Source organism: Harpia harpyja, chromosome 13, assembly GCF_026419915.1.
Source record: "Harpia harpyja isolate bHarHar1 chromosome 13, bHarHar1 primary haplotype, whole genome shotgun sequence".
In the NCBI taxonomy this organism is placed as follows: domain Eukaryota; kingdom Metazoa; phylum Chordata; class Aves; order Accipitriformes; family Accipitridae; genus Harpia; species Harpia harpyja.
In genome coordinates, this window is record NC_068952.1 from 6408655 (window position 1) to 6430684 (window position 22030).

General features: G+C 43.4%; 1 protein-coding gene across 1 annotated transcript; it reads left to right on the top strand.

Annotated features, from left to right (window-relative positions):
• The first annotated feature begins 739 nt into the window (after window positions 1–739).
• On the top strand, window positions 740–21715 carry ACBD3 (acyl-CoA binding domain containing 3). Its single transcript, XM_052806007.1, has 8 exons — window positions 740–1057; window positions 8860–9001; window positions 10033–10173; window positions 10919–11077; window positions 13132–13306; window positions 16569–16761; window positions 18419–18703; window positions 19609–21715. The coding sequence occupies exons 1-8, from the start codon at window positions 793–795 to the stop codon at window positions 19818–19820; spliced, it is 1572 nt and encodes a 523-aa protein (XP_052661967.1). The 5' UTR covers window positions 740–792; the 3' UTR covers window positions 19821–21715.
• Window positions 21716–22030: the final 315 nt, after the last annotated feature.

The following is a 22030-nucleotide window of genomic DNA, read 5'->3' on the forward strand; positions in this document are numbered from 1 at the left end:
AGAAGTAATTCCCTTGTACTCTTCTCTTTTTTTCTCTGGCTCTTTTCTTTCCTTTCCCGTGTGAGGCCTGAAGCACGTTTCCTGAGAGGAGTTAAGAGAGGTAGGTGGCAGACCCCACACTACCTTCCAGCTGGAGCAAAAGGCTTTCAGTCTGTGACGTAAAGCTGCCGAAAAATCATTGCTCCCTTCTGCAAAGCAACCAAAATGCGCCCGCAGAGCGTTCACCGGCAGCTCCCCCCCACACTAACGTAACCTCCCGCACCCTGGCATTTGAGGGCCGCAGCAGAGGAGGGTCTGCGATCAGGGGCAGGCAGCCCGAACGTTTCTGGTGCAAGCAGCGCTGCTGCCTCGGGGCAGCTCCCCCGGCCCTGCCAGCGCTGCCCTACCTCCGGTCCCGGGGGGCACGGGGCGAGTTTATTTTCAGCCCCAGCCCCGAGGGGCTGCGGCAGCCCGCCCCGGGCGGGTGTTAAGCCCCTAGGCCCCGGCAGGGCGGGAAGAGGGGGGCTGCGAGGCACCTCACGGGCGCCGGCGGCCACGGCCGTCAGGCGAGCAGGAGCCGGCGGGCGCCAGCCCTGAGGCGAGGAACGGACCGCCGCCACGCGCGCCGACGGCCGTTGGGGAAGGGGCGGGGCCGGGGGGCCGGCCGTTGGCGAGGGGGCGGGGCGGCGGGGGAGGCCGTTGGCGAGCGGCGTGGGCGGGGCCGGAAATTCCGGGTCGGAGGGGACAGGAAGTCGAGACGTGGCCGCCGCAGCGGAGCAGGAGGCGGAGGGCGGGTGGAGGCGGCGGCGGAGGATGGCGGTGGTGCTGAGCTCGGACCGGCTCGAGGTCTCGGTGGACGGGCTGACGCTGAGCCCCAACGCCGAGGTGCCGCACTGTGAAGCGCGGCCGGGGCAGGGGGAGCCCGCGGCGGGGAGGAGCCGAGCGGGCCCTGGCTCCCCGGGCCAGGTGGAGGCCGGCGGTGAGGCGGCGGCGGAGGAGGAGGCGGCGCTGAGCCCGGAGCGGCGCTGGGGCTTCGCGCTGGAGGAGCTGTACGGACTGGCGCTGCGCTTCTTCAAAGGTGAGGCCGCCCGGCGACGTGGCCCGCAAACCGCCCCCCCCCCCCCCGCCGCCGGGACCGGGGCGGCGAGGCGGGAGTCGCCGCGTCCCGGGAAGCCCCGGGCACCGTCCGCCTCCCCGCCGAGGCGAGCTCCGGGGCGCAGGCGGAGCCCCGGATCCCCCGAGAGCCGCGGGGTGGGTTGGGGGGGCGGCGCCGGCACGGCCCGCGGCCCCCGGGGAGGGGGGGGTGTCGGTGTGCTGGGGCGAGCATCGTGTCACGGCGGCTGGAGATGGCTAGTGGGGACGCGGTTTTCCTGGTGCGAGAGGTGAGCCGAGGCGGGCGACCGGCGAAGAGCCGGCAGGTTGCCCCGGGCCGTGGTGTGCCCGCTGCGCCGGGCCGGGAAGGCATTTCCGAGGGTTTGCACCAGCCGACCTAAAAAGGGAGGGGGAAAAAAAAAAAATAAAATTCTTGCTTGTGGTATGCCAAGAAAAACCCTGCAAACGTAGGCGAGGAGTGCTCTCTTTGAGTGTTGTCGAGTCTGCTGACAGCCCGGATACTGGCGTGAGATGTCGTGCCGTCTCCACAGGATGCTAACTTCAAGTCTGGCTTTGCCGCTTCGTGTGCCGTCATGACTCCAGCTGGCAGCTGTGCGAGGGAGCCATGAAATACCCAGGGTGTAGACTTGGAGCGTTTGTCTTGGGATCCCCTGTAGCCAAGTTTGTTTCTGCAGGAAGCCGGAGGTACCTTGCCACGCTTGCTTTCCTCAAGAGGAGGAAATCGGCTGCGTGGTTTTGGAGGAAGAGCTGTGTTCGCTGTTGCATTATATTGCGCTACAGCATTTGAGCACCTCACAGCAATCTGTTGCTCTGTTGGCTTTCAGGCAGCTGCTGCTGCTTAACATGGGGCACAGAGCAGGGGGTCTAGCAACATGCCTGGGCTAGGGAAGATACAACTCTACTTCGAAAGGTCAGTCTTGTGGCGGTCAGTTGTTAGAGGACCCCCCAGGAAAGCTGCCTCTTACAAGGGCAAGCATACTGGCAGGTGGAGACTGTGCTGGAAGGACAAAGTTGTTTGTTTTCTTCGCTTTGGCTGACCTGCACCCTGATAGTTGTTAGGAGCTTGTAAGGCTCTAAGCAGTTTTCTTGAGCTCTGGTTCTTTGACCCTGTTCTGATGCCCTTCCACAGAGCAATTTTTTTGTTAGCATGCTAATATACAAAGATACTTCTTTTTTTTTTTTTTTTAAGCTGTAAGAATCATAAGGGTATTGATTTTTTCTTTTTTTTTTTTTTTTCCTGTGCCAAACTGCTGCAACGGTGTTTCAGGTTGTAGAAGCATTGTAACTTCTGTCTCTTTCTCCTTTCTGTAAAACAAGCTGCTTGAAAGAGTTCTGGTTTGGTTTAATGAGCTTTTGTTCTTAAAATGTGATGCAGAAATAAATGTCTCTGCAGTAGCAAATTCCTTGCCTCAGTCAAATGTGGTATTATTTTGTCTTGGGTTTAATATTCTACTAGAACCTGTATTTACAGTGCAAAAATTACACACTGAGAATGAGCTTATCTACGTTATTGCTACCCTGTGTCTATTATATCTCAGGTTTTAATGAAATTTATGTTCTACCTTTACCTCCTCTTGGATGGTAAAAAGTCAGTGGAGTGTTACTTGTATCTAGGTTCCAGTTCCTTATGTTGTGTTGTCTCAACAGTGGGGTTTTTGTTGCCTTCCTTTTATTAAAAGCTTAATTTCAACATGTTTAACTTACTGCTGCTCCTTTTTTAGCCTTCTGCAATTTCTTGTAATGCATGGTTTTGCTCATAAGAGGAAAATTTTCCACATTGTATGGAGCTGTCAGACTTTCCAAATGAAGACCTTGTTCCTCTATCTTTATGGCTGGAATAAGTCACATGAAGTCTTTGCTCGTATTTTCATCTGTAGTTTTTTGCTGAAAGTGACATAACACGAGGATTTTTTTAGAAGTTATGGTGAGTTACAGGAGCTTGTAATACTTGGATTACTGATTCTGCCAGCTTGTTCTATATCTGTATGGCTCTGAAAATAATTGGTCTTGTTTCCAAATTATTTTCATGCATCCACTGTCAAAACAACTGTGGGAGTGGGCATGCTTTTTTAGCAGCCTTGTAGGTGCCAAGGAACAAATATGGATTCCTCCTTTCCTTCAAGAAGCAACGTATGAGGGATCTGAAGGTTGACCTGTGTTAATAGGTCAATGCAGAGATCTTGTTTCTGATCATTCTTCTAAATACTATACTGATTTGGAGATGGGGGGCGTCTTTGAAAAACTTTCTTAAAGCTAGTTGGTATCCATGCCTCAGTATATGACATTACCTACTCACACAGCTGCTGTGGAACAAAGAAGTGACCAAGGGCAGCACTTGTTTGGGAGAGTGATGGTGTCTGGATTGACTATGGTGATTGGGATGAAAGGAGCTCGGTCGGGATGCTAGAGGAGTCCCTGTGCGAGGTCAAAGGGTAAGCAGCAATCGCTAGTTAAGCAGCTTTTTTTCTGCATCAGTGTGCAGACTGAGTTGTCTGGTTGTAACTCATGATGTACTTCCTAGAAAAGTTGAATCTGATCAAAATACTTCAGATTTGCTTATTACAGTGACTGCTAACACTTGTCTGTGGTGGCATATTGCATGTAACAGAATTACTCAAAGACAAGACAGGGTGGGAGTGCATATAAACAATGTGAAAAACACAACTGAAACAAGGCTAGGATATTAGAGAGACTCAAAAGCTACTTTATTCTGTCTCTGATAAAGACAGAAGCAGATCTAAAATGCTTGACCCTGGGTCACTTTAACTGTCAGGCCTTAGGCTGTGCAGGAGATGTGTGCTAGCTTTTTTTTAGCATCCATAATGGCTTGTGAAGAAAGCTTTTCAGAATAAGGGGCATAGAAGATAGACGGTTAATAGTGTTCCAATCCATTTTTCTGTGAGAAACAAGAGCCTTCCTTACAATAAGCACTCTTTCCCTTACTGCTCTGTCGACCCTAGTTCAGGTCGACCAGCATTTTGGCTGCCATTAAGAAGCTGCTCTGCTGTGCTGGATCCAGCATACAGTGGAGAACACAGCCGTGTTACTGAAATGGGTATGTTTCTTTGTCTCTTGGGCTGTCTGTAATTATGTGCCCTGGGGCAGCTGGCAGAGTAGAATTGTCTCAGACTGCTTATTCTGCTTGTTGAGCTGGTACGAGCTACACCAGTGAAGGTAACTTGTTTAAGGTGTAAGCTGTCTTCTGCAGTAGGAGGGGGTGGCTTGCATAGCTCTGCTAGCAAATCTCTTCCAGTACCAACCTGGCTTTGGTTTTTAACATCGTGTCATTGAAATACCATTGCACCCAACCTTCAATATATGACAGTCCCTGAAGCGTTCATGCACTGTCTAAAGTGATTTGCAGTGCAGCTCGTCTGAGTAGACAGTATACAAACCATATCGTTTTGGTATCTAAAAGCTCTCCTGGTATGTTAAATACTCTAATTTTGTTTGACTGCTCCAAGTTACTTCCTCTTATCCTAACAAGAATGCATCTTCAAACTCAGCAATACATCATTCTAAATTAATTGTTTGGCCTCATCTTTTTTTTTTTTCAGGGCTAATTTGATGGCGTGATTGTAATTCATAAGTTAAGTGGACTCTTGTTTTCAAGAATATGAAAACCCCTATAACGTATCTACGTTTGATGTGAAGTTGATCTTTGGTCACGTTTGATTGGAAGGGCCAGTTGGTAACTCTTCTGTTGATGCAGAACATCTTCAGGAGAGAATTAGGAGTGTGAGTGTGTACTGGGATCTGCAGGCAGTGATTCAGTTCTCGTGCTTCTCAGTTTTGGTCTTGCTCATTAAAACTTTGCAAATGAATAGCATTAACGTGTGGCTTCTGCTTTTAAAAGCTATGAGATGAAGAATTGCACTTCACAAACTCTTTTCTAGCTTCTTCTAGATGACTCAACTGAATGGTATCCCATGGGAATTAGGCATTTAGAGTGAGTGCAGTAGGTGAAGTTGGAGTGGAAGCTGCAGCATGTTGTGCCATGTTTCTTATAGGGGGGAAAAATCTGAAGTCACATAGGAGTAACAGTGTATTGCATGATGCAGTCTTTTACGCATATTTCTTAAACTCCCTTGAGTCTAAATTTGTGGGTTTATACCAATTCATGTCAATGGTACAGTGCCACATAGTGACGTAAGCCTCTGTTACCTGCTTTTCATTACTAGTTGTAGCTTCAACGCTCTGTTGCGTTCGGTGGTCTTCAAGCATACAGTTAATTACCTGTAGCACAAGGAGGGTCATTGGTGTTTAAGTACTGGTTTTCTGGAGTATTCAACTGAGTTGCCCTCAATGGATCTCAGTTTTGTGGGCATCTAAACAAAGTAGCCACTGTCAAGGAGAGCAGTAGTGTGAAGAGCTGATATTAGGTATGCAGGGATTTCCCTTTCAGGGGTGACAACACAGTAACAGTGTGTTGTGGTGTCATGGCACACATCAGGGAGGTCTGAGCTTGCAGTAAGTGGGAGCCAGTCTTTCTCCGTGTTCTGGGTGAACTACTTCATGTCATTGGTGAAGTACATGTGTATGTATATGTGTGTATATATGGGCCCTTACTGCAGAATGCCTGAAGCATCACAGGTCCATAGCCTGCCTGGTTCCTGTAACCATACCCTTAATCTAATCATACCCTTAATCACTACTTGAGTTTGATCTGTTAGTGGCTGCTGCTTAAGGGGAGAGTTTAGTTGACTTGAGAAATTGCCTTTTCAAGTGAATGACGGTTTGAAGTATTGCCAGGAAAGAAGTCCCCTAATCTTCTGTAAGAAAGCTGAGCCTTTCTCTGGCCCTGTTGGGTCAGGCATACCAGTGGCACAGGGAGAGTTGTATAGTTGCTGTACTACTGCTGTGCGCATCCTTTGTATTTCTCAGTGTGTTCCCTAGAGCTCTTTGATGTTCTTCAGCTTCCTGACAGATGTGTTAGATATGTGGGTAATACCTACTTAAATGGTATGTTCACGGATGCTTGAATAAATTTGGCACTTCTACTTGTCTGGACTCTCTAATGCTCTTTTTTGGCATATTTGACTCTGCAGATGGCTTTGAGTCCTCTGGTTCAGTTTAATGGCAACAGTTCCAAATCTTTTGGATAACTATACAGGGTGGTTCGTGCTGAAGAATTCAAATGCAAAATAGCTAGTATACAACTTCACTCTCTTGACTGGTTCCAAATATTTTGCTGAGAGTTTGCTTCTAATCTGCATTATCTACAAGTCACTGAGTGCCTGTCTCCTATTTTTCTCATCTGTCTGTTTTCCTCTCCTATTTAGCTTGCTTGTTCTTCTTCCCTTGGGCCACCGTTCTTTGTAAATGCAGATTTTGGCTTCTCTTGATAGGTAGGTCTTGAGGTCTGACTTCTCTGTTCTGTGAAAATGCAGATGTGCTGTTTATAGCATGGGAAACCATGTTTTTTTTCCCTCTAACCCTATTCAGGAGTGAGTTCAAATACTGTTGATGATAGCTGGCTTAGGTGGGAGTCTAGTACAGCAAATAGCTATGGGTTTTGGCAGACAACTGTAGGTATACAGGTTGTGCAAGGTAAACTATGCCATAGGGACCCCCTTGAGAAGCATACTTCACTTAGAAAGAAGCCTGGCAAAATTTCAGTGTAGTACCCTTATCAATTGACTTGCTTTTAAGCATGCTGCCCCAGGATATTAAGTAGGATTTCAAAGTGCATGCTGTTTATTGAGGCTAATGGAAGTGCTTGCTACTTAATAAGCAAATTCTGAGTTAAATGTGAAGTGTGAAGAATTGAGGAGAAGCTGAAGGGCTCTTTGGGTGGCCTGAAAGCAGGAGACCTGAGATGCAGGGAGAGAGCTTACCAGGACATGGTGATTTGCCTCTCTTAAGGATCACAGACCTGTTGGGGTGGGAAGGGACTTCTGGGGATTGTCAAGTTTAGCCCTTCTGTTCAGAGCAGGCTTCTCAGGACTGTGTCCATTTGGGTTTTGAAAATCTCCAAGGATGGAGAGTTCAAAAGCTCTCTGGGCAACCTGTTCAGTGCTTGATCGCTCTCAGTTTAAAAAAAAAAAAAAGCCATCTCTTACGCTTAAGTGGAATTTCCTATATTTCAGCTTGTGTCTGCTGCCTCTTGTCCTTTCACTGGATACCACTGAGTAGGCCCTGGTTCAGTCTTTACATCCCCCCCTTCACCCCACCAGGTATTTTTGGAAATAGATATTTTTGTGGAGAAAGGCTTCTGGTTTTTGAAGCTGGAAGCTATATTTGCTGTAGCGTTGTGCGACACTGGGAGAAGAGTGAATACTTGAGATTCTGGAAGAGGGAAGTGGACCTCTAGGAATGGATAATAAGTAATTAGATGTTTACCCTCCTAATTCTTTGATTCTGGCTTCAAAACAGATGGCATGCACGTAGTGATTCTTTGTGATGTTTTAACTGAGTAAGTACAGTAATATGCTGAACTTACTGAGTCAAAAATATAGCTTCTTCCTGTGACCTGCAAACACTTTCCCTCTGGGGTTGTTTCCAATTTTCAGAAGTATTTGCTCTGAGTTTCTCAATAAGTCATAGAAGAGGTATTTCCCTTCCTCTCTTGTTCTGAGATTTGCTTCTTTTCCTGTTAATAACTCTGTTCAGAAGCTTCAGCCGAGTAATTTCACAATATGTAGATGTCAGCCCTAAAATTTGGGTGTGAATGGGACTGTTCAGTTTGGGGCTGTAAACAACTTGCTCCAAAGGAGAGCTGGAAACGAGCAGCAGCTCTGCCTGCAGTTCCTGACTATATGGAGAGCAGTTAGTAGTACAGTCATGTGAAATGACTGTTGTTTACCTCTGGTAATAGCTTCCTTATTTCAGCCCTTCCAAAAGGAGATGATGCTTCTTTATTTGTTTTCCTGTTCACGAAAAAGGTCATTTCTTAATGAGCAGTGTAATTACATATAGCGGTACCTGTTTCTTTGATTTGTTTTGACAGTTTGAATGTGCTGAGGTAAGTCCTAACTGACTAATTCATATATCATTTTAAATCGATGCAAGTCTCCTTTTACCAGCAAAAGCATGGTGGGATCTAACCAGGACCACTTCAAAAGGTGTTGGTGTGGAGCCATTGGAATTCTGATTATGTTCAGGCTTATGCTGCCTGCGTCTCATGGCCAGAGCTCTCTGTACATGTTGGTGCTGATGGAGTCACTGCTAAGACTTTTCATTGTGAGGGCTTATTCCAGCTGCCTTGGCAAAGTGCAGCAATCAAATTCCCTCAAGGAAAACTCTCCCTTAATTCCAATTTTTCCTCTCTGCAGTTTTCTTTGCCTTAAACCTTGCTTGTTCTGCTTTCATTCATGTGAAGAGCATGAAAGGAGAGCAATCTATAAAGTTAACATCACATCTATCTTTGTGGAAAATCCTTCCTATCCACGCTATAATAGACTTGGCAGACACATTTCAATTAAAGTTAAGGTTTTTAAATATTTTGGAGATAGAGATCCATATGGTATGATGTTCAACTAATTAACATAAATATTTATGTGATAACTTACTAGCTAAGTTTGACTTTAGATGGTATGATGAAAAACACTTCACAGTTAAGTTTCAGCAGCTGAAGTAGATGTGTTTCTCCTGGACAGATCTATATTCTATTTTGAACAGAACTGACTTAATTTATCTCACCTTTTGCAACTTACCTATCTTATTCCTTTTTTATGGAGGAAATCATGGTAGTGGTTGTACAAAATGCTCTTTGCTGTCCTGTGCTTAGTCAATTAATCACCACAGTGAAATTTTCTTTTTCTACAGAAAAAGATGGCAAAGCCTTTCATCCAACATATGAAGAAAAACTCAAACTTGTGGCGCTGCACAAGCAGGTTCTGCTGGGACCTTACAACCCTGACACTTGCCCTGAAGTTGGATTCTTTGATGTACTGGGGAATGATAGAAGGTAAAAGGGCTGGTGCTCTTGTTGGTCTTAACTCTGCTTTTCCTGTCTGAAGATAACATCATCCAATTTCTGCAATAAGACGACAAGTATGTGGGTTGCCTTGATATGTGTGTATGGTAGGGGAAAGTGAGAGTGGCCTCTTCAAATAAATCTTAGAAATCTGAGTCACAGTTCAGTAAAGGAGCTAACAGAAGATTATTGGGTTTTTTTCAATCACATTAGGAAAAGCTGCTGTGCCAACAGTCCAGTTTCTCATAGCAGTTTAAAACTTGGTTAGCTGTGCATTAATGTGCAGGCCCACGTTTCATCCTAATTTCACACCAGGGTTACAGCAGGCCAGGCCTTTTGCCAGTGGTAGCAGCATTCACCATAGCTTTTGCTAATACCAAAGATAACTTCTGAAATCAGTTACCTGATACATTCAAACTGAGTAAATTTTTGAGATCTGGGCAGTCTCAGGCATGTCTCTTGTATTGCTTGGGGTTCAGGCTGTTTTTCTAATGTTCATTGTTGCTATTTCTAGTGTGAAGGCAATGTGCAACACAGCGCTGGCTTCTCAGAGCTGGACCCGGTGCACTGCTTTTGCCCAGATGGATGTAGCTTTCCTTTAGGAAGAACCAGGCTGTTGCATGCAACTAAGTGAAGCACGGTTGTTACCATGTTTGTTCATTCAGGAAAATGTATGCAATTTTTTCTACAAACTAGAGTGGAATAAGGGCAAAAAATATTTCGGGTTCATTTGTAGCTGGGAAGTTTTTTGGACATAGTTCAGAATTCTAAGTAGGGTCAATGGTATGTATGTGGTATCATATAAGCACTCAGTTATGTCTGTTTGAAAGAGCTCTTCCGATGCAGGCAGAAGAGAGCACTGTACTCTCTTTGGGAAAAAGTTGTTAGTTCTCTGAAACTGCATATGATAAAGTTTGGTCCCTGGTCTCCCAATTTTTTTGTTTTCTTGGAGTTCTCAGAGATCACTACTGACTTGAAAAGAGTTGAGTCTTCTGTTATTTCAGCTGATTTCTCTCTCTCAGGAAGGAATGGGCTGCCCTTGGAAACATGTCAAAGCAAAAAGCTATGACAGAATTTGTTAAGCTCCTGAATAGGTGCTGCCACTTGTTTTCAACATATGTCACTTCCCACAAGATAGAGAAAGAAGAACAAGAAAAGAAAAGGTAATGTTTGAGTCCTTTGGTGTTGGAGTATATTGAGTGTATAACTCTTGACCTATGGACAGTGTCACAGCTAGCTTAGGTTGAAGTTGTCTTGGGAAGAGAAATGTTTGAAGTTTAGCTGGCTGTGGTACCATTTGATCTCTTTAAGCCTTTTTACTTTGCCAGTAATGAATTATTGTTTCTGAGGTAAAGACACCTAGAATATAAGGAGTTTTTAAAATTTTGCTGATACTATCATCTTAAGAAATACACGCTTCACAAAATGTCTGCCCTGATATGTCTGTGGACTAAGTGTACACAGACCATGAAATTGTCAGGTGCTAACCCTAGTATGGGTTAGCAACTTGACAAAGGCTATCTTCTACTATCATTTACATATCATGTGATTATTAAACTATAGTATCCATGTAATTACTGAACATATGTTAAAACTTGGAAGATGTGTTTAAAGTTTCCAGGTAATTTTTTCTACTGCTCTCTGCTACAGATAGTATACTAACACGTTAGAACGAATATCAAATTATAGTACAGAATTTACACTTGTCATACTGCAGAGTGCAGTAAAACTAAATATGTTTTCTTCTTGTGTCCAATAAGACACTTCTCCAGGCCAATTTAAGTGGGAGGAGATGATACCAAACAAAAAGCCTAATTGGGGAGGCCAAAGGCAGGTTACAGCATGTTGAAAATAACTCATTCTAGGATTGTAGGAATGCTGAAATAGCTTATTGAGTGGATGTTGCAGAAGAGAAGAGGAAGAACGAAGGCGGCGTGAAGAAGAGGAGCGTGAGCGTTTACAAAAAGAAGAAGAAAAACGTAGGCGAGAAGAGGAGGAAAGACTGAGAAGGGAAGAAGAAGAGAGGAGGAGAATAGAGGAGGAACGACTTCGGATGGAACAACAAAAGTGAGTAGCTGAAACAAACAACATGTCAAAGAAAATAACTGCCTTGCACTTGAGACAATTGTATATTAACTGTTTAAAAAGTTATGCTAGAATTGAATATCTGAAGTTCAGAGCACTCAAGTCTAGCAGTGACATTTGCATCCTTAGTTGAGGGACACAGTTTGCAGAGAATAACTATCCTAACGTGTTATTGTATGCAGCCGCCTTAGATGAAAGTGCTAGAGAAGCTTTGTTTAAAGAGATGCTCTGGAGGGTTTTGGGTTCAAGGGCTGTATCTCATGAAAACTTGTGGCTCTGCTTCTTAAATGATTAATGCTGCACTCAACTGAGGAGTGTTAAGTGTCCAGCTGAAAGTGTTGTTCAAACTGTGACTTAAAAGTTTCTATACTTTCACAGAAGGCGGAGCCTTGAAAAAAGGATAACTCTCCTTTGAACTGCAGTTCAGTGGGGTGTTTTGAATCCGTGGCTGAAATTTTCTAACTTGGTAGTCTAACACTACCTCGTTAAAGGTGCTCCCTTTCTAGGAAGTGTCTGCAGATCTCATTTGTACACTGGCAATCTCTGGATCTTACCACCTTTCTAAAAGGAATACAAAATTTACGTTCAAATGCACTTAACCTCTGTTTGTAGCCTGAATTAAATTGTTTCCTTAGAATATATAGCTCTAGTTATATTTCATTGTTCCCATTACATCCAGATGCTGAAAACATGGATCTAGCTTTGCACGTATAATATTTAAGAGAATAGTAGATCATCAGAGCTGTTCCACATCAGTCAGCAACCATTTTCCATAATAAAAATGTCTTCACAGGGGGTGTCTCTGAAGTAGATCCTGTGCTTGCTATGTAGTGGTTTTAAGAAGGGACCAAATAACTAATCCACAAGTTTTACCGTTTGTTTAACGTGTGGTGCGAGCCAGAGGGATGTAAAACACAGACATAAATGGAATTGAGAATACAATAAAAAATGTTACATAGTGTTAAGTAACAAGAAGTGTGGTATGCCTTGAAATTAAGAGATTTTTTTTTACATGAATAGCAGTTGTGTATTAAGTGGTTGTAGCAGCTTACAGAGATAAAGAGTTTAGACAGAAAAGGAATGTGGATACCTATATACAGGCCACGTGTATCTAAACTGGTCATAGTTCACTGAAGAGTAGGAAATCTTGCCCTTTAGTATATTAAACCAGTCTAATACTGGAGCTTTTAGAGGATGATTTTTGGAGAAGGAAGAAGAGTGGGAAAGAAAGAATTACTCCTGCATTTGTGTGATACTTCTTTCTTCCTCTGAAGCATTGATAGCTGGTCACTGATGGACATAACATGTGAGACAAACCCTGGATCTAGCTAGTAGCTTTACTATATAGTTTCTGTTAGCCCTTTGGAGGGAGAACAGCTGATCCTGTGCATAAGTAACCTATGTGTTCCTCCTGAAGTTTCAGCAGTTGAGTTTACTGGAGGTGGAGATGGCCTATTTGACAGCATTTTTTTAATTCCTGAATTAGGCCACAGTCAGTCATGCTTTTCATATTTGTTTGCATACTGTCCTGGGAAATTAAGACAGTAATGTGGTGTGTTCTGCTTAGATTTACCAAAAAGCATTGGTGTGCTGTACCACAGCAAGTTTGTTCTTACCAATATTTGTAGAAGGGCTGCTAGAAGGATGGTTTCTGCATGTTTTCCGGAGGAACCAAGTGTGGGTTTTTTTTCCCTTGCTTGCTTGAGAAATTTAGTCATGCATTTTTCCAGCTCTACCTCTTTATCAGACTACAGATTGAGAATTATGTAAGAGCTCTTGTGTTTTTTAACATTTGGTATTTTCAAACATTGGGTAGAAATTGTTGCTCCCTTCTTTATATTCTCAGCATATTTTTTTAGGCAAAATTCACATTTGCATTACCTCTGGGCTCTGCTCTATTATGTAGATTTGTTTTAATTGGTTTTTGCAGGAATTGAATTAACTGTCTTTGAGGCCACTTAAACCACTTAAGTACAGGGATTTCCTCAATACCCTCAGCTGCTTGTAATCTTCATACTCTCCTCCCACCACTCTAGGCAACAGATAATGGCAGCACTGAACTCCCAGACTGCCATTCAGTTCCAGCAGTATGCAGCCCAGCAGTATCCGGGCAACTATGAACAGCAGCAGATCCTAATTCGGCAGCTCCAGGAGCAGCATTATCAACAATACATGCAGCAGTTGTATCAAGTCCAGCTTGCACAGCAACAGGTATGGCCGACCAGCTGAGAAACTTAGATTTTTGTGTCTCTGGGAATTGTTAACATGTCTGCCATTATCTCCTTGAAAAGATAATTGCTACAAGGAAAGATAGTGTCCTAGTGACTAATGCTGCTTCAGATTCAAACACCAAAGCCCCTTTATTTAATCTTTTCGAGTAGTTTTCTGAAGCAGCTGTTAGTTAAGAAAATTCTAAGCAGCCTTTACTAATGACTTGGTTCGATATTCTTGGAGATGAAATGTGAAGTGCTCTACTGCAGCATCTATTGTGTGTGTAATTTAATGGGGGTACGTACCAGGGCATATGAGCATGAACAAACCTATTCAAGTGACTCTTCATGTAGGTATCGCACCTGAAGATCTGTGCAGAGCAGCAGGCTTTGGTCAGCTGTGTGTTTCCAGCTGAACATGCATGCAGCACTATCACATCACTAATGGGTTTGAGATTGCTCCTCCCTGTCAGCTTGAGCACTACTGACTTCTCTCTTTTGCATCTATTGTCTGACATCAGTATCTAATTAAGTTGCTTGCCTGCAATAGACTGCTCGTGATTTGGGTGGGAGGACAGACTTCCATATTTCTGGTAACAATGGGTGACAGTAGTACATTACTTCTTTGCAAGGGTTTTGTGTCTGGGCTTGAAAGGCTACTTCTCTGTTTAGAGGAATCTTGCATCTCTGGCAAATGTGTTATATTCACATCTCAAGCTATTTTAAAGTTCAAGGATGTCCATCTGTAACTGTCTTAAACAGATGTAAGCCAGACTTCAGACTGTAGTACATCTGACCTCTCTGGGCAGGACCTGAACCATAAATGGCCTATAACTGCCAGCCTGAGGTCTGTTGCTCCTGAGCTAAAGACTTAAAATTCAGAAACTAATTTCCTGTTAAGTCATTTGTATTTTGACGAGGCTGATGCCCTCAGCCAAGGAAGGAACCCACATGGCCCATGTGAACCTCATGATGTTCAACAAGGCCAAGTGCAAGGTCCTGCACCTGGGTTGGGGCAGTCTCCAATATCAGTACAGACTGGGGGAGGAATGGATTGAGGGCAGCCTTGCAGAGATGGACTTGGGGATACTGGTGGATGAAAAACTGGATATGAGCGGGCAGTGGGATCTTGCAGCCCGGAAAGCCAACCATATCTTGGGCTGCATAAAAAGAAGTGTGGCCAGAAGGTTGAGGGAGGGAGGTGATTCTCCCCCTCTACTCAGCTCTCATGAGATCCCACCTGGAGTCCTGTATCCAGCTCTGGGGTTCCCAGTACCAGAAAGATACGGACCTGTTAGAGCTGGTCCGGAGGAGGGCCACAAAAATGATCAGAGGGCTGGAACACCTTCCCCATGAAGAAAAGCTGAGAGATTTGGGGTGGTTCAGCCTGGAGAAGAGAAGGCTCTGGGGAGACCTTATTGCAGCTTTTCAATGTGTAAAGGGGCTTTATAAGAAAGATGGAGTAAGACCTTTTTACGAGGGTCTGTAGTGACAGGACAAGGGGCAATGGTTTTAATCAGAGTGTAGGTTTACATTGGACATAAGGAAGACTTTTTTTTTTACAATGAGGGTGGTCAGACACTGGATCAGGTTGCCCAGAGAAGCTGTGGATGCCCCATCATTGGAAGTGTTCAAGGTCAGGTTGGATGGAGCTTTGAGCGGCCTGATCTAGTGAAAGATATCCCTGCCCATGGCAGGGTGTTTGGACTAGATGATCTTTAAAGGTCCCTTCCAAGCCAAACCATGATTCGATGGAGTTGAAGTGGTGTAGGAAAGTCAGAGGCTTCCTGCACTGTTACAGTTACTCTCGAAGCTTAATGACACCTTGGTACCAATGCTTTGGTGCCATAGTGGTAAGCAAAAGCTATAGCCTCATCTGTCTTGTCCTTGATGCCTTCTGTAATTGATACTACTCCCTTGAGACTGAGGTGTCAGAGATGCTGCTGCCAATTTCTTCAATGCTATCAGCACTGCTCCTTTCAATCATGGTTGTCTGATTTGTATGTACAGAAGACTAATGCCCTCCGAGACCTGAGCAAAACAGCCTTTCCTTTATAGTGGCTTACAAAATAAGAAGTCTGCCAGGCAATGAAGCTTATCTTTCAAATCTCTACTTGGACAGCTCTTGTAGAGGAAAGGATGAAAAAGAAGCATGTAATAGAGCTAAAATTATGGTTGCTTACAGATCAGCTTGTGATACAATTAATTTTTGAAAGGCTGTATGCAATAGTTTTTTAGAAAAATTCTCACCACTTTACCTTGTCTCAGCGCATAGAACTGCTGTAGTAGAAAGTGGATCTGGGCAGCATCTGTACAATTGCTCAAATTTGAAATCTAACTAATGTTTGACTATACTCCTTCAGGATACCTATATTCCATTCATTCATCAAAATCATGTGCTTATTAGGTTATTCTTTAAAGAATGGTACTGTCAGTTGTACCTTTTCCCTGTCCCAACAAAAAAGCATATGTAATCTCTCTGTACTGATAACTAGGCGCAGAGGAATAAGCCCTGAAGCTAAAAGGGGTAATGCATCCTGCTTAAATCCAAAAGGGTGGTTCTTACCTTGTATAATCTCGTTTTAGCTGTATTTAATCCTTTGCACAGGGACAGCATGATAAATTCTATCTAAAGAGTTTCAATGTATATAAGTCATGTTCTAAAAGCAGCACCTCTGAGCTTTAATAACTCTTTTCCCTGACCACTCGCAGTCCTTGTGGATCTTATGCTTCCTGCTTTCATATTAAATAACTGCCTTTGTTGGGCATCATGGATTTGGTAGAGAACCCTGTTGAGCCAGTTAACTCACAAATTGACAAATACTTAATAGACCTTAAATACTTCCAGCTCTTTTTAGACCTGGATGAGCTCAGGCTAGAACCCTTTCAGCCCACTGGTAAAAACCAGCTAACAAGTCATTAATTTCAGTTTTGAAAGAAATGTTATAGGAATTACTGAAACACAGAACTTCGTATTGAAGTGCAAGAGTTTATTGTGTGTGCCCTACTTAACTTGAAAGTTGAATCTTTTTGTTCAGGTTGTATTCAGCAGCCTAGACAAAGTTACTTCACTTCCCCTGATACTTACTATATGTAATTCTCACTGGTTAATGTGTGCTGTGTTCTGGTCTTTTGTGTCAAGCTGCCTCATGGGGTGCAGGGGGAGATTTTTTTTTCTTTAAAGTGTCTTTATACCTTCTGCTGGAAGAGGGAGACATCTTGGGAGGTTTTGGTTTTACTTGACTTAATTTCTGTCATTTTAGGCAGCCTTACAGAAACAGCAGGAGGCGGTTGTGGCAGTGACAGGGACACCTCTGACTACTGCATCGAAGGTGAATGCACCTGCCCCAGGGGACACCCCATCTATTAATGGGCAGGCCAGTGCACATGCAGACAGCCCTGAAAAAGAGCTGGATCCAGAGGCTTTGGAAGAAGCACTGGAGAATGGTCCAAAAGGTAGGACTAGCTACATTCCTTAATTAAAAATAAACAGTAAAAGCCTTTCTTAGGATTCAGATGTCTTAAGTATGTTTACTATGGCTCTTTGCTTGGCCTTATTGGGCTATGCAAGAGCTAGGTTTGATTCCTGGGTCCAGTTTCTCTCAAGGGAGAACAGTATTGCACAGACAAAACGCAGCTTTTGGGGAGGGAAAGAGGAAGCAGCAAAAGCATTTCAGGTAAAGTGGATGGGATCCAGAACCTCCTTTCACTCTTGACTTGAAGGAAAGGAGCATAAAAGTTCTAGCAGAAAGCTGTTCTGCGTGGAAATATGTTCAATCTTATTTAAACTCGGGTCAAAACTGAGTGATTTAGCCTTGCAGATTAAAATAAAGCCAAATTCCTCTTACTCTCCCTGAATGCTGCTCTACCTGTGGCTTAGCGCTGTCCTATGTGCAGTCCAGACTGCTGTCCCCTCACATTTCCCACCTTCCTCAGACTGCTTCTAGGAAGTGGAGCAGGAAAAGTAGCCTCCCAGCAGCTCTGTCATCGCTGGTATTTCAGGGCATTACCTCTATACTTTCATCCACAATCAGTAGTCCTCCAAAGACTTGTTTGGATCCCAGTATGGAACCAACACTAGCCCGGTCCCTGTCTGTGTAATGAGGTGTTCGGTTATTTTAGTCAATATTTGACAATTTCTAGACAAATCCGCATCCTCTGGTTCTACTGCGTTAAAGGTCCTTTTAGTGAAGCGTTCTGTGCAACGTAACCCCATTAGTACTGTAGCAGTACATCTGTCTTCTGAGTCTTTTTTGCATAAGCACTGTTGATTTAAATGTGGCGGATCGGTGAACTGGTAGGATTTAAGTGCGCAGTGTTACATCTAAACCTGCACTGTTTCATGCAATTTTCAACTGTGAAAAGATGTTTCTTCAGTTGTCCTGGTTTTGGCTGGAATAGAGTTAATTTTCTTTCTAGTAGCTGCTATAGTGTTATGTTTTGGGTTCAGTATGAGAAGAATGTTGATAACACACTTTTCAGTTCTTGGTAAGTAGTGTTCATACTGAGTTAAGGATTTTTCAGCTTCTCACGCCCAGCCAGCAAGAAGGCTGGAGGGGCACAAGAAGTTGGGAGGGGACACAGCCAGGAGAGCTGACCCCAACTGGCCAAAGGGGTATTCCATACCATGTGATGTCATGCCCAGTATATAAACTGGGGGGGAGTTGGCCTGGGAGGGATTGCTGCTCAGGAACTAACTGGGCATCGGTTAGCAGGTGGTGGGCAATTGCATTGTGCATCACTTGTTTTGTATATTCCAAGACCTTTTATTATTATTATTATTATTGTAATTTTGTTGTTATTATCATTATTATTGTCTTCCTTTCTGTTCTATTAAACTGTTCTTATCTCAACCCACAAGTTTTACCTTTTTCCTTCCAATTCTCTCCCCCATCCCCCTGGGGGGGGGGGGGGAGTTAGCAGCTGTGTGGTGCTTGGTTACCAGCTGGGGTTAAACCATGACATCAGTTAAAAAAAAAAGGGGGGGGGCGGGAAATTACTTGGAAGCAACTCTGATGCTTGTGGTCCTAAGTTGCCCCTAAGGCACACTTAAGTATGCAGCATAAATAACTGAAACAAAGCTTAACTGGAGTATTTCCTCCCCTTTCTCCAGATTCTGTTCCAGTGATAGCTGCCCCATCAATGTGGACACGACCCCAGATAAAAGACTTCAAGGAAAAAATCCGGCAGGATGCAGACTCTGTAATCACAGTGGGCCGAGGAGAAGTGGTTACAGTTAGAGTACCAACTCATGAAGAGGGGTCTTACCTCTTTTGGGAGTTTGCTACAGACAATTATGACATTGGTTTTGGGGTGTATTTTGAATGGACAGACTCCCCTAATACTGCAGTCAGTGTGCATGTCAGCGAATCCAGTGATGATGAGGATGAAGAAGAAGGTAAGCATGCTTATTTGAATAAACTGCCAGTCCTGTGGAGCTTGCCACGGGGGAAAACCCAACTGACTGTCTTATGTAACTTCCTAGTTCCCCCAACTTCAATCTAGCTGGAATCTTGTCTTCAATTTTGGATAGGAAGTGCAATTCTGAAAGTAACTTCAGTCACCTGATTCGGTCACAGATTGGTTAAAGCAGTTGAGGGTGGGGAAATCCTTTTCCTAAGTTTTACTTACTCCTTAGTGTGCCCTCTCGTCCAGTTCAGCTATTCAGTAAGCTAGATTGAAACCTGTCCCATAATAGACCATAGTGGATCTGCATGCTGAAAACCTTTAAGAAAAATCCTTCCCTGCTGTTCGTGAACTTCTAGGGAGGAAGTTTCCTTGAGGTTTCAGCAAACAGCTTAAAAGAGCAATTCCTGATAGTGGCTAGGGCACAGGTCACAGCCTTTACCTACAGGGGAGTCTAGCATACCATCAGAAAAAATTATTTTGAAATGAGCGTGTGATTTGCTTAGAAGGAACTGCTCTGACATAGGAAGCAGTGGCCTTCTGGATATTACTACTAAGTAATCAGTAGTAGTATGTCAGATCAGTAGCAGTCAATGTGAGGTAATGTCTATGAAAACTACAGCTTGACATTTCTACAAACTGACCCAGCTGTGCTGGGGAGATGGGTGTGGTGAGTTTTAATATCAAACTGTAAAATTCATGATAAAGTGAGCATGCTTACTGTTCCTCCTGCTTTTGAATGTTTTGGCCACAGCCTTGGTAAGAACCCCTTTGACCCATCTGATTTCTAAACTAACAAAGAGTGCCTTGTCCACTACAGATCAGTCTGACTTTCTGTTGTAAAGCATCCACCCATGTTAACTGACACCTTTTTTTTTTTTTTTTTTCCCCTCGCAGAAAATACTAGCAGTGAGGAAAAAGCCAAAAAGAATGCCAACAAGCCTCAGCTAGATGAAATAGTGCCTGTGTACAGACGAGACTGTCACGAAGAAGTGTATGCTGGCAGCCACCAGTACCCAGGGAGAGGAGTTTATCTTCTTAAATTTGACAACTCCTACTCTCTATGGAGGTCAAAAACAGTTTACTACAGAGTTTATTATACTAGATAAAGGTGTGGCTGTGTCTGAGGCTGGGCTGTGCAGAAGATGTCATTTTATTTGGAATTTTCTTCAAGCATAATGGATCCTTTTGAGTCTGTGTTTTATCCTGTCTGTATCTGTATGGTTTGTGTGAACTTTAACAAGTAGACACTGGGATCTTCCTGCTCCGTGACACTAATGCATATTGCATTGGGCTTAACACAGGATCTCCCTAGCCCTTTTGGGTATTGGAGTTAACCAATGGAAGTCATTGGCTCCAGTGCTAAGGTCACATCAGTTGCATTTGTTAAAGCCTCATGAAAAAGGGGGAGGGAGTTGCTGGCTCACTGGCTGGGTGATCTGATGTTTCCAGGTCTGGATGCTTTGAATAACTTGTTAACAGTTAATTTAAAGGTCCCATCAATAACTGATAGATTTGGATGCAGTTTGCTGTGTAGCAAGTTTCTCTTAACTGTAATTGAATGTCAGATTTTTACACCATTAAAACTTGAAACTTTAAGTTGATGCAGTTTAGAAACAAGTTGTCTCACTTCTGTCCTCATCAAAGAAGAAACATTCAGTTCTTTAAACCAGTGTAGTGGCTAAGACAAGGATGAACAGCATCCTGAAAGTACAGCAAATAACCTCTTCTGAAGATGTAAGCTGAATGATGATTAAAAGTATATGTAACAAGAACAACCTTAATCTCTCTGCCCCGGTGCTAACCCTAGAATAAAAAAAGTCATTTTTTGAGGCAATTGACTTTGAACCAGGGCACAAACTGTTTCTAAGTTTCGTGGGTTTTTAATGGGGGGTAGACTTTAAAAAAAATAGATATATATCTACAAACCTGAAACCAGTTTTCTGCACAACGTTCTGGTTTGGTTTTTTTTGTAAAACCTGAATAAGCATGTTGCGCGTCTGAAGAACAGTAAGTCACTTTGATAAAGTATAGGAGTTAATGCTGCACTAATTATGGAAATCGCTGCCAGTCCATTTTAGTATGAACTGGTGATACTTGGGTGCAGACTTTCTGCTTTAATCTGTAACTGTCTGCAGAAAGCCAGAGTGCACATACTTAATAATGTAGCTTTAATCTCAATTTCATATGGTTTGGTTGGGGCATTTCATATTTTGTGTAGTGGAAAAATGCAGGTGGCTGCTTGACTTGAGGCTGCAGTAAGAATCCGCTCTCCTTGGAGCCCTGCACCCCAGGGGTGATGCATTGCAATGATGACTTGCATAAGTGCTCTCTGCATGGGTAATGCACTATGTTACTGAAAGAAAATGGTTACTTTGGGTCTCTCGGATCAGTTCTTGCAGTAAGACTTCCATTGATTAGCTGCAGCATGTACAGTTCCATGGCAAATGATGTTGAGTTTGTGGGATTTGTTTGAATAATCAGTTTGTACATACATGATACTTTACTTTTCTCATACCAACCATGGAGATATTTCTCCTAGAGTGCTCAACTTGTCATCTTGCGTTTGGTTCAGCAACACCGTACCAGCTTATAGCTAGTTAGTGCTGCTTTATCCAAAAACACTGTACAATGTTCTGCTTTTGTGTACATACAGTATACCATGAATTTAGAAAGTACCTTGCTTTTAAAGAAAACTGTATTTAATGTAAAAAAAAAAACTTTTAAAAAGGCAGGCACTAATATATTTCTTCCGGTCTTCAATTTTAATTTTTTTTTTGTCCATACAAAAAATGTTACGACTTCTTCCTCTAAGAATATCTGTTCTTGGGAGCGGTGTTTGTTGCTTTAAATGGCAGCACTTACTGTCATGTGTTGGATGTTAGAACTTTTACGTTTTCAGACTTTTTTTATTGCCTCTGGCTGTTGATTAGTACAGTACAAGTGCGATTTCAAGATACCTTGAGATAGTATTTAATCCTAATTAAAATACATTTATCTGTAATGCTGTTGGCTTTTTATTAATTTGGAAACCTTGGCATTGCTGTTTATGGCTATTCAGCTAAGATAAGCTTGTCATTTTCCCTCTCACTTTTAAAAATTCAGTACCATGCTAACGTTGTGGTCTTAGCAGCCACATCACTTGGGCCAAAGGCTCTGCAGGAGAAGTGTCACTAGCTCACTGGATGAGGCCATCTCTCAATATCAGAAGAGCCCAGCTTGAACAGCATAATCGCTTTGGTTTTTGAAAGGGCACCAGAAAGGATTGGATTTGGGCAGCTAAAACTTGTAAGCTATTTTCTGCCTAGGAGAAAAGTGC